Here is a 12,642-nt window from a genome sequence, read left to right on the forward strand (position 1 = left end):
GGCAAGTTGTCTTATCTGTTTACTGTTTACATAGTGTCCTGTAGAATGGCATGATGAATTGTGATAGATCATGTTGATGGTGGCAGAACTATTTTAAATATAAAAGAGTGAAAATACCTCTACTGTTAGTATCTTTGCTAAGTCATGTTAATTTTTTCTTATTAAGGAAACCATGGCATCTTTCTTTTATTTTCTTTACCTTTCAGCCTCCTTTGGCTATTCTTCAAAGTCAAGGAATTGCTAAAGTATTCCCTTTTTTTTTTTTTAACATGGGCAGGCTCCGGGAAACGAACCCAGGTCTCCGGCATGGCATGTGAGAACTCTGCCTGCTGAGCTACCATGGCCTACCCTACAGTATTCACTTTGATATACCTTATATTTGCATGCTTCTTACTTGGGTGGTGGGGGTATGGGGGTGCAGGGGGATGCATGGGCTCGGAATCAACCCAGTCTCCCACATGGCAGGAAAGCATTCTACCACCCATGTAACCTCGAGCATTTCTTTTTGAAAAAATAATCATCCCTTCCTAAGGTATTTCCCCTTTTAATAAAATTTTGCCATCTGCTATGTCAAAATCAAGATCGAAACTTAGTTGGCACTTATATATAAAACATTTTTGCATTTAGGATAAAAATTAGTCCACCCGAGTTGACTTAAATGTCGTTATGTATATGGCATATTAGATCTTTTGTTTAAATTACAAATGTGCTTTTAGATTCCCCATGCATTTGTTAATATAAAGAATTCCATATTCTGTATGTACGTTAAATTACAATTTTAAATTAATTATTGTGTTTCCAAATCATTTCATGCACATGCATTTTTCTTCCACTAGGTATTCCATTTCTTTTGCATTTTCTTCCATTTTAATTACAATATAAGAGCCTATTAATGCTTATTGCACATTAAAAAAAAAGTCCCAGGCCTGTGGCTGATGCTTGAGGAGATGGAGACTGCGCAAGGTGGCATTCCTGCCCTCCTCAGCACCCGAATGGCGGCTGGGGATTTTGTGGCTGTGATAATGGTCAGTAGAAATATAAAGGAAAAGGCAAAACAATGAAATTATAAAACCTGCCAGATACTTTTCAGAATTGGGAAAGAACATCCTGCTTGCTTTAGTAGGAAAGTATAAATATGTTCTTGAATGCAGAAATAGTGATGTGCTAACTATTGCATTCAAGCAACGTACCTGGCAAGCACTTGCCCATGATAGAACTCCCAGCCAGGTATGTCCATGTGGGATTTCAGCCAGTTGAAGGAGAGCTGGGAGAATATCAAGGCTTGGACCAAAAAAATAAATAAATAAAATAAAATGACCCATGTGAAGAGAGAGAAAGTGAAACAGAGCGTCAGTCTACTTGAGTTCCCATGTACAGGGAATGGAGAAGATTGTCAATAGGGTGTCTGAGCCGCTGTACTTCCTGCAGAACCCTCTGGAAGAAAAGCCTGAGTACCAACCTGATACTGCAGCCCAGGAGTCATTTACTGTTGCAAGTAGAGAATTGTGTGATGATGAGAAAAGAATTCATACAGTTTCTGGTATATGAGGGGACCTCTCAACCTGAGCCCTCGTGTTCAACTATCAGATAACAGCCAATAAAAACTAGGGCAAAACTTCTAAGGAAAGGGCTTTAAAAAAGATGCACAAGGAAGAATGACCAACAAATCACCATCTTACAAGTGTAGCTGATACAAATGAACGAGGTGTATATGACCAAAATCAAGCAGATAGACAATGTGAGATGGCAGAGGAGGATCACAGGATACAAATGGAAGTTCTCAATAAAAACTTCATTATTGGGAAAGAAAGCTACAAACTTTTACCAAGGAATGACCTGCTGCCTCATTTACCCGGCCCTTTCCCAGTTCACCCTGAGACTTTTGGGGGTGTCACCCCCTTGTAATTTATGTGTTGCCAAAGCAAATCTGAGACATGGATATGTGGTTGGTAACCTGTAGCAGAACTACAACTGGGAAAAATAAGAGTTGTAGTAGTCATTGATTTAAAAATACATTCAGGACTCCTGAATCATTATATTGATATTTATTTTAGTCTCCAGTGTCTTGGAGCAGCCAGAAGGAAAAACCTAAAATTATGGAACCATAACCCATACCGAACTCTGAAGCCTGTTCTATAACATTGTTTTGGTGTGCCTTGAAATTTATTTTTTGTTTATGTGTTATTTTTCACAATTAAAAAAGAGAGAATACAATCAGGTTAACAACTGTACTCTCTGTGCCCGCTAAGTGACAGAGAAGCTGTTAGAATCCTCTAAAAATGGTCACAAATGGTATCATATTGAATCTAATGTCTCTTTAATTGGAATTCATACAAGAACCATGTGTTAGTGTTGCATTTTTTTTTAATCAGATGAAAGTATGACTATAAAGTAGTGTGGCTAATTTTTTTTTTAAAACAGTAGCACCACTTTTCTAACCAAATGAATGCCTTTCTATTGAAAATAGAAGTCCTGGGAGGCCATGTATTTCTGTAGCCCTGAGCTGTTGCTGAGAACGTGCTGGAAGTCTTCAGAGAGCCTCCATGAGAGCTGCAGCATATTAGAAAAAAAAAGATTCTCAGTGTCATCTTTTGAGTGTGGATTTTGTTTTTGTTTTTAAACATTTAGTATGTTTAAACATTTGGAAGGATTTTTTTTTTTTTTTTAAATTTGTTGCAAAAGTTTATTGTCCAGGGTAAAAGGAAAGGCCAGGAAATAATCCAATTTTTTTTTAAATTTTAACATGATAGCAAATTTAGTGACCTGATTCTAGTTTTTAACAGAGAAAATGTACCATTTTAGGTATATTTTCTGCAAGTAAATTGTAGTTTTGGTTGTTTTATTTTTCCCTGAGTATAATTTGTGTTTTTATTTAACTTTGCTACTACCATGGATTTAAGTTTATCATGGAAATCCCCAGTTATCTTTTCTTACTTTAAAAATTATACATGCTTTAGCACTCTTTTCCTTTCTTTTAGCCCCCAAATACCAAGGGATCTGGATTCCTATAATGCTAGAAGCAAACACACATTACATATTACTTTTCTACTAAAATATATACCATTTGGTCCTTTGTGTTATCTCTCATCTCCTTTGAACCCTCTACCTTAACTAAATTCTCTGAAACAACCCAACAATTCCAGACCTTTTCTTAAAATTATTCCACCTGAAAGAAAAAGCCTTTTTAGGGCAGTATTCAGTGTTAGCTGCCCTGACACTTCCATAGGATTATCTAGAGCAAAGGTTGCCAGAGCTATGCAAAGCATGACCATCCACAAATGAAGGACATCTGGAATTAAAAAGGAAAAAGTCAGAATCTGTAGTCATGCAGTAGAACTGAGATGGCTCAGGGATCCAGGCATACCTGCTAAGAGAAACATCAGGTTCTCTCAGGGATTCATCTTCTTAGGGCGCATAGCCTTCAAGTAGATGATTATCTCTGAACTCAGAATACTTCCATATTCCCAGAGTTTTTGTCCCTATAGTTTTCCAGGAGGCAAAATATACTACTTCGTAAGAGCCACTTTGCCCTTGGATTCACTCTGTATTTACCATACTGTTTTGTTGTTGCTGTTGTGATTGTTAATGGTTTTCTATTTGCTTGACTCATTTCCTGTATCAATATAATAGATCCTTAGGAACAGGGAGTATATTTCAAGACCACAATATACACAGATATGCTTTGGAGTTTGTAAATACAAATTCATTGGCAAGTTGGTGCCTAGAAAATTAAAAAAAAATAATTGAACATTAAAACATTTTAACAGTCAATTAATCCTTTTAGCTTTACATAGTAAGCACTAATTTTCAATAATGGGTTTTATTTATTGGTGATGTGTTTCAACTAAATTGAACAGTTATGTGGTAGCAAAATTAAATTCAAAATAGTCTTTTAATAGTATCAGCAGAAAGCCATTTCTGAATTATATTCTTTAAAATGTGATGTTAGACAAAAAGAAATAATAGCATGTTTTGTTACCAGGAGGATTAACTATGAAGTTAAAATTATTTGGTATTTTTAACAAATTCAAGAACGGCATATTAAGAAACGTGTCTATCTTAAACACTACTGAAAAATTATTGAAAATGGATAGAAAATAAGTAAGGAAATATAAATTTAAAATAACCAGTGGCCTTGTAATTCACAGATTCCAAGGTGTGTAGATCAAAGTATTTTACAAATATATAAAATCAGAATAAATAAAGGCTACAATAGTGATTCCATGTGGAATATTTCCATTTAAAAAATAAAATTATATTTATCTTGCTGAGTTTTGATGATTTCCTTAGGCTAAAATATGAATTGCTAAATCTTGTGTTTTTTTGTTGTTGTTGTTGTTCATATTGATCAAGCTAATCCTGAGCATTATATAAACTAGGGAAAACATGATATTTAGAATACTAAAAATACCTTTTATAACAACATGAATTAATAAAGCAAGACAATCTAAAATTCCGGAAGGATATTTTTTTAATGTGGCTCATATGCTACTGTTGAAAGTCTTTTCCCAAGGAGGAGTTCCAGATAATGGTTCCAACATTGGTAGATTTGTTGGAATTGGCTATATAATGGCTTTGAGGGGGAAATGCTCATTTGGATTTATGTTCTTTCATATTTGTTTTATTTTAAAAAAAAGCAAAAAAAAAAAAGTCCCAGGTGTTTTTAAAGAAAACCTTATACAATCTAAATTCAATAGATTTTTTGAGCTTTAGCATTAATTATACCATTTAAGATTCACATATCTATATAGCTAGTATGAATAAATCTAGACTTGATTATTTAGTCTAATTTTCATGTTGTGTTTCATATACTAGGGTTTCTCTACTGAGAATTATTGAAACTCATGTGCTTTATAGAACTTAAGAAAAACTATGCCAGTGATGGTGTATAATAGTAACAGGTACTATCCAGTGATGATCTTTTGTTTTACTAAAAATACCAAAATAATTTCTTATGAAATGCAAGAAAGTGATCAAAAGAAGATAGAATTCACATGTATATGTATATAAGAAACCTAAGAAGAATACTCGTGATTAAATCTTCAACAAGTGTAAATTAATATTAAACAAATGGAAAATAATAGTGCTGATGAGATGGCAGGAAGAAGGGAAGTCAGTGAAGAGTGAATTAAGAAGAAAGGTCAGTGTAGTCAGGAGAAACCTTCCTAGAGGAAATAAATTTTGGCATGGGTGTAGGAGGAGAAACCTTCCTAGAGGAAATAAATTTTGGCATGGGTGTAGGAGGATGGTTGATAGATTCTTATTATCTCTTGTCCCTTCTTAGTAACCTGGTATTAAATGAAAAAATATTCTTTTTTCTTTTTAATTTTAGTGCTTTTTCTAACTTTACCATATAGAGATAAAGAATCTAACAATTTTTTTTTGTATATTAAGCCTTTTTTTATTCATGTTATTTTTCCTGTTACTCATTACTGGTTAAGGAGTGGCAAATAATATCCAAGTAATGCCCAGATTAAAGCACCCCCTTTATTTCTTAGTTGAAGATCTGTGAGAAGTCTAATTGCATTGAATAACAACATTGTATTTCCCTGTCTTCCTACAGAAACACTGGATACTTTGGAAAAATGGGTGACTGAAATCTTCTCTCAAATTCCAAACAAGTAAGATGTTTATTTTCATAAATCATACACTTTTCTTTTGTGTGTGTGTGTGTATGTGTTTTTTAAACAAATCATACACTTTTAAAGCTAAAACATATTGTATCTTCTTGTATGAGTCCCGAAGGATTTTTATTTCATTTTTTTAAAAAACAAGTGGTGTTATTAATATCTAGAACAGTTTCGTGACTTTGACAAAATCACACAGCTTTGTAGTAAGGAAACTAAGATGAGAACCTAGGTTTCCTGGGATTAGTGATGTTTCCATAGTTTCCGTAGTTCAGAATTTACCAGCTTGTGAGCGTATAGTTACAGTGCTTCCTTTTATATTTGTTCAGAACTTTTCTGTTACTTTGTAAGGTGTTTGAAACTGTGATATGAAAGCAAGTACTATAAAGAGGCATAATACTCATACTTGTATCCCCTACTTCAGAAAAAATTATGTTCTGAAAATCTGTTTTTTAAATCCATTATTTGGAACTTGGAGTATTTTTCCTCATCAAATAAATAACATAGATGATGGCTGACTTTCCATACTGCCTGAAAAACCTATTTCATAGCGCTGAGCCAAATTATTATTTATTAGAAATTGCATGTAGTTATAGTTCAAAATGCCATTAAGCATTTTTCATCCACCTCAGCATTCATCAAAATACTACTAATATTTAAAACACATTTTACTGTTTTATTTTTGTTATAAAGAACACAAAAGAATGAATTGTGAAACAATTAATAGTGTTTCTTCTCAGCATTTGCATTTTAGTAAAATAAACGAGATCAGTTTTTTTTCATGCCTCAGGTGAGTAAGCTAGTGATTTTTTCCTAGTTCTTCATTCTGTGATTATTTTAAGTTTATGAAAGAAAGATTAGCTTAAAATGTTAGAATAATTTGAAATAATACTATTGGCTATTAGCCTGGCTTTATATAAGCTGGTAATTGGCAGTACCTTCTTATATTTGGAAAAATGAAAGCCATGCCAAAGTTGTAGTTTTCTATTTTTAACTATTTTGATAAATTGTGAGAATGAGCTACAGAAATATCAAATGGCAGATTGGAACACATTTCACTGTGAAAGTTTAATAAAGTTCAGATTATATTTAATAGAGGGGATTCATTTGATTCTACCAATCCTTGAGGGGCATTTTTTAAAATTCAAAATTATTACTCATTAATAACTTTGATTCTTTAGTCAGGCAAGGTAAACATTCTTCTAGGTATTTAATACTAATTCTTTTAACTATGTTTTGAAAGAATTATTTAAGTTAAAATAGATGTCAACCAGATTGGATGCTTCTGGAAGGAAGGACCAAGTCTGGTAACAGTGGTTTGTGCCTAATATAGTGCTTTATACCTAATAATCACTCCATATATGTTTGTTGAATTAAAAAAAAGATATCTAGTGTAAATTTCTTTTCTGAAATGACTTTGTGTGGGATTAAAATTGAAATTGAATGGAACTATTAGAGGCAATAAATATCGGGAGAATCCCTTCAATTCAATTCATTATCTTCTGTTATCTCTTTGTAAGTTTTAAAGCCATTTTAATTCTTAGAGATGAGGTTAAGAATGAGTTGCATAGTTCAGGATTTTGTGGCTTTATTACCAACAAAATGCTTAGAATGCCTTTCAGCTAGGAGTGTGTAGAATAGATTATAAATGCCTATTGGTTAGACATCCCTGAAGATATGCTTATAAAGGCTTTTGCCAATTAAATTTTAATGTATTTGTTTTATTTTCAGTGGGTTACCCAAACCAAACTTTGGCCATTTAACGGATCCATTTGACACACCAGCATTTAACAAACTTTATAGAGGTTCGTGAACCAAAGGTTTAAAATTGTTTGAAATAACTTTATCACATTTTTAAAAACTTAATTGAGGTTGCCAATTTTCTTTGAAAATGCGAACACTACAGAAAGTACAGCTTGGGTTGGAAAAGGTGTGGATGGGCAATGAAAATCCAATTAGTGACAGTAGGAGACCACTGACTAGCTCTAAAATTGATTAGTTTTGGAGCCCTTCTACTACTTGAGTCTTTCATACTTTATCCCTGCATCTTCCCTTATTTCCTTTATTCTTTGATTTTTGTTCCTTTCTATTCTGCTCTTTTTTGCTTTTTAAAAGAAAAAAATTGAAGGGGAAGGGAAACACTTTGGAAATTTTTCCTTTTAACTTCATTATGAAACAATATTTGTTAAATGAAGAAAAATTTTAAAGTAGAGAAAAATAAAGAAATAGAAAAAGCATCATCACTCTGTAGTCTTACAATCTTGAGAAGACATTTTGCAAATATTCTTCAGATTTTTTTATAGGCATATTTACTTAACATAGTTGATTTCATGATATCATAGTTGATATCTGTCTCCTGCTTTCTTTCTATCTTTTTTTTTTTAACATGGGCAGGCACCAGGAATCGAACCCGGGTCCTCTGGCATGGCAGGCAAGCATTCTTGCCTGCTGAGCCACCATGGCCCACCCTCCTGCTTTCTTTAATATAGTATTTGGTAATAAACTGCATAATGAGTCATCACGAGGTTATGCTGTAGTTGACTTAATAATATGTGCAGTGAACACTGCAGAAAACTACATCACTATTTCTTTTCTTTTTATCACAGCAGATCTTTTTTCTTTCCCCCAGTTGCCTCGGTCTCCCCCCTCCCCCGCCACCCTCCCATGCCCCATCCCATTGCTATTCTCTTTCCTCTTTTCTTCCTCTGATCAATGACTATTTTGCCTATCCTTTCTTCTACTGGGTCCATTCTAAACTGACTCTTCACAGAGATAACTTAATTTGGCTTGTATTCTTTCTGGCTTTAAATTTCAAATTCATAGAATCGTAGAAAAATTGCATTGAAAAGAATCTTAGATATATATGTTAGCCCAAACCACTTATTTTATTATAAGGGAACAGATTCAGAAAGATTTAAATACAAGCGATTTCTCCAAGTCACATAAGAATATATAGCAAGCTAGTGGTAGGGCTGGATTTAGACCATGGGTCTTCTGAATCCTCAACTTACATATTTCTTGCAAGAAGGGATCCATCATAAGCAGAATTTTATATTCTCATAGATTTTTATCCCTATTTTTTGTGCTCTGTGAAACCCAATCAGAAAGAAATTCATAAAAATTATATTATTCAAATTGGAAAATTGGCAACTTGAAGTATTAATTGTATTATATGTAAGCTTCTCCCATGTATTAGTGGATGAAATACTGAATTTTTTAAAAACCACATTCTTGAAAAATAGTAAAAGCTATGAAAAACACTTAATCTGTTCTTATGAAAAATATTTTTGTTTAGTTGTTCCAATCAGAAAAATTCATGCTCTGACCATCACATGGGCACTTCCTCCTCAACAGCAACATTACAGGTGAGAGTTCAAGGGCAAATTTACTTCTTTATGTACTGAGTAAATCATATTTTTAAAGCATGCTAAATTGTTTAAATGGGGGGGTTCTGAATTTATAATATAGATAGCATGGTAAATTGGATTTGACTACTGGAATTTTCAAGGCTTGCTTTATATCTCAGTGTCTTGTTTGAGTATGAAAACAAGTTTTCTTAAAACTGCTTGACTTTCCTGAGTCTTTGCTATAATAAATCTGCTTCTCCTTTTATTTGTTGTTGTTCTCAAAGATAGGCCCAATGTTAATAGTTTCTTACATACATTTTAAGGCATTAACAAATATAGGATCAACTACCAGGTATTAAGTACCTAAAAATGTTAGCCTCTAGACTGGATCTAACAAAAAAAAAAGCTTTGTCAATTAAAAAAATAAAATGAAATGCAAAAATAAAAGGAAGATTAGTGTATATAAAGTGTAATTCATTATATCCATTTTGAGCATATTATATTCTTTTTGTTTGTTTTAAACAAACCCAGTCTAAAGGCTGACATGGTATTCATCATGAGACCATTTAAAAAAAAATTTTATTAATAAAACCGATCAGCATACAATAGGAACATTCTTTTTTTCATCAAATAGTTGTATATTCATCATCATGATCATTTTTTAGAACATTTGCATCAATTCAGAAAAAGAAATAAAAAGAAAACAGAAAAAAATTCATACATACCATCCCCCTTACCTCTCCCTTTCATTGATCACTAGCATTTCAATCTACTAAACTTGTTTTAACATTTATTCCCCTGTTATTTATTTTTAATCTATATTTTTTACTCATCTGTCATGAGGCCATTTTGATGTTGTCTTACTACCTTAGCTATCAGAAGATTTGTTAATAGAATATGTTCAAAATCTTCCTTTTATTTTTTGCATTTCATTTTATTTTTTTAACTAACAAAGCCTTGTTAATTTTCTGATTCCTAAGGTAGCTCATGTTCTTTGTGGAAAATTTGACAATTGCTGAAAAGCAATTTTAACTTAATACTTAACATTGCTGTATTTTTTCATCCAGTTATTTCTTCTTCTATAGACTTTTGCTTGTTTGTTTTAGCATGGTAGTCATCATGAGGCCTTTTTGGGTCCCCCAAAATGTGGATTTCCAGTAAATTAGCTTTTTGAGGAGGCCATTTTTCAAAAAGAAGGAGAGTGTTTATCTCTCCATAGTTACTGTTTGCAGTACAACTAGCTTTGTTCAGGTGCAATTTGTATAATTAGCTAGGTTCTGTCCTTAACTGCTTTGCTCTACATCAGTAACTCGAATTACATGTAATTCAAATTCATATTTTAACAAATTCTTGTGAGCTTTTGGGGTTGCATAAAATAGTTGAAATCTAATATTGAATTTCAAACTCTTGAATTTCAAGAGTTTATTGAATATAATTCTGTAACCTAATTTTAAAATTTAAGAATGTCTAGATTCATAACTTGATTTTTCTACACATCATTTTTTGGTAGAAATGATTTCTAAAATTATAGCAGAAACCAACAGGACAAAATGATTTGAATGTCAGATAAACTACTCAAAAGTATTACATTATTATTATATAATAAAGTATTTTCACATCTGTTGCATTTTCATGAGAACCCTCTGCGTAGGTAGTTAGATAAGTGGAGAGAAAAAGAAAGTTATAGTAAGGTTAAGTCTTCTACTCACGGTCATGCATTTACTTAAAGGAAGAACTAAAACTAGAATCTGTGTTTTCTGACACTTCGTGCTTCGTATTTTGTTTTACCACAAAGCCTGATGTAATACTGAAAGAATTTACAAAGTGTATTAGGTTTTAAAATGATGATCTACATTACTTCCATTTTGTATGAAACATAAATGAAAGATTTACCATAAAAAAAGTTAAGCTAGGTGTCCAAGAGAAAAAATAGTCACATTAAATTTTGAAATGATTGTATTCCTTCAGTGATTTTAGATGAGGTTAAATTTTATCATATTTTTCTATTTTTATCTTACTCCTATTAAATTATTATACTTTTATCTTTAAATGTATTATATGAGAAAGAGTTTATAATAATATTCTCAAGTTCTCAAATATATTTGTAGTCTTAGAAGTAAGATTTTCTGGTGTTTTTTACTTTTATGTTTTTGAGTTACTGACCTTAAATTTTCTTAAAGGGTGAAGCCACTTCATTATATCTCCTGGCTGGTTGGACATGAAGGCAAAGGCAGCATTCTTTCTTATCTTAGAAAAAAGCAAGTATTCAATTAATAACCAATTTCAGTGTAAAAAATTTTGAAAAATAATAGACAGTGTTATATAACCATTCTTTTTTCTTTTTCTTTTCGCTACCAGGAAGCCTAGAATCAAATCTAATCGTGAATTATAGTCACTTTTATAGTTTAGGCTATTTAATGGCCACATAAGATTGATTTTCTTGTAAGCCAACTTGTAGCCCTTGTTGGAAGTAGTTGTGCACAAATTTTTAAAAAATCATAAATGAGACTAATAGATTCCAAAATTACATAAAAATGATAGCTCTCACAAAGAATTTAGGTATGACAGAATTGAATTTAATTACTTAAGTGTGTATCTTCAGCCTTCTCTGTCTCACAAAAGGGGGTGAGAAACTTTATTGGGAAGATAAATCATAATAAATATGTTGGATTGTGAACAGTAAATGTAGCCATGTTAGCAGAATGTTTTCCAGTGCATTTTAGTACCCATTTATGTTGTCCATAGCCAAATAATAAAAATATAACTTTAGTTTAGAATCAGGGCCAATAGATTAAAGTAATTCCTTGTTTTATTCTATATATACTCATTCAAGAATGCAAATGTAGGTGAGAAATTTTAAAAAGTACTTGAAAACATTGATGCATACTAAAACATTCAAAGAAAGCTGAAAAAGCAGGATTATAAAAGAATAAACTAATAACTTTAGGTACATGTATTACATAAAATGGCAGAATGTGCTTTAAGATGTGCACAACATTTCTACTTAAATGGCATTTATTAAATTTCAAACTCTGGCTCATTCCATATTTTAGGTTTTCAGGATTATTCTTGGAGGGAAAAGATACTCTCGTTGCTTGTTTCCTAGTCTCTCTATGTAGATTTTCAAAGATCTCATTTGACATTCTAAGCAGAGATGATTGAAGTGTTTTAAGGCTTGTTTTGGGGAGACAGGTTAAAAAAAGGGTTAAGTGAAATGACTCCTAGCAACCATAATTTTGATATTTTGTGTAGTCAGTTCACTTTTTCAGCAAGAGTTAATTCAGAAAACTTTTAAGTTTTAGCCCGTTGTGTGTGTTTGGTATTTCCCTTAAACAAACAGCCATTATTTCCTTCTGGTGATTCTTACATTTGCTACAATTTCTTGGGAGGCCTTGTGCCTTTAAAATTTGTACTTTAAAGCTTACTGTTGGAAAGTAATTGTTTGCATCAATTTTTCATAGAAAACCTATTCATTTTGCCAACTTGAAGTGTTTATAGATATTAATCCCGAAATATTAATTGGATTTTGTCCTACCTGTAGGTGCTGGGCTCTTGCGCTGTTTGGTGGAAATGGTGAGACAGGATTTGAGCAAAATTCTACTTATTCAGTGTTTAGCATTTCTATAACATTGACTGATGAGGGTTATGAACACTTTTATGAGGTAAAT

General features: G+C 32.3%; 1 protein-coding gene and 1 pseudogene across 6 annotated transcripts in view; both read left to right on the plus strand.

Moving 5' to 3' along the window:
- The window catches only part of NRDC (nardilysin convertase), a 182,988-nt gene that overhangs the window by 101,290 nt on the left and 69,056 nt on the right, over window positions 1-12,642 (plus strand). For all 6 annotated transcript variants that reach the window (XM_077149676.1, XM_077149677.1, XM_077149674.1 and 3 more), the window contains 5 exons: window positions 5,564-5,621; window positions 7,359-7,432; window positions 8,923-8,992; window positions 11,155-11,232; window positions 12,516-12,636. In XM_077149676.1, the coding sequence (XP_077005791.1) occupies window positions 5,564-5,621; window positions 7,359-7,432; window positions 8,923-8,992; window positions 11,155-11,232; window positions 12,516-12,636 (401 nt within the window). The remainder of the gene's footprint in view (window positions 1-5,563; window positions 5,622-7,358; window positions 7,433-8,922; window positions 8,993-11,154; window positions 11,233-12,515; window positions 12,637-12,642) is intronic.
- On the plus strand, window positions 430-5,546 carry LOC143654423 (myb/SANT-like DNA-binding domain-containing protein 3 pseudogene; annotated as a pseudogene).

Source organism: Tamandua tetradactyla, chromosome 2 (assembly GCF_023851605.1).
Source record: "Tamandua tetradactyla isolate mTamTet1 chromosome 2, mTamTet1.pri, whole genome shotgun sequence".
Taxonomy (NCBI): domain Eukaryota; kingdom Metazoa; phylum Chordata; class Mammalia; order Pilosa; family Myrmecophagidae; genus Tamandua; species Tamandua tetradactyla.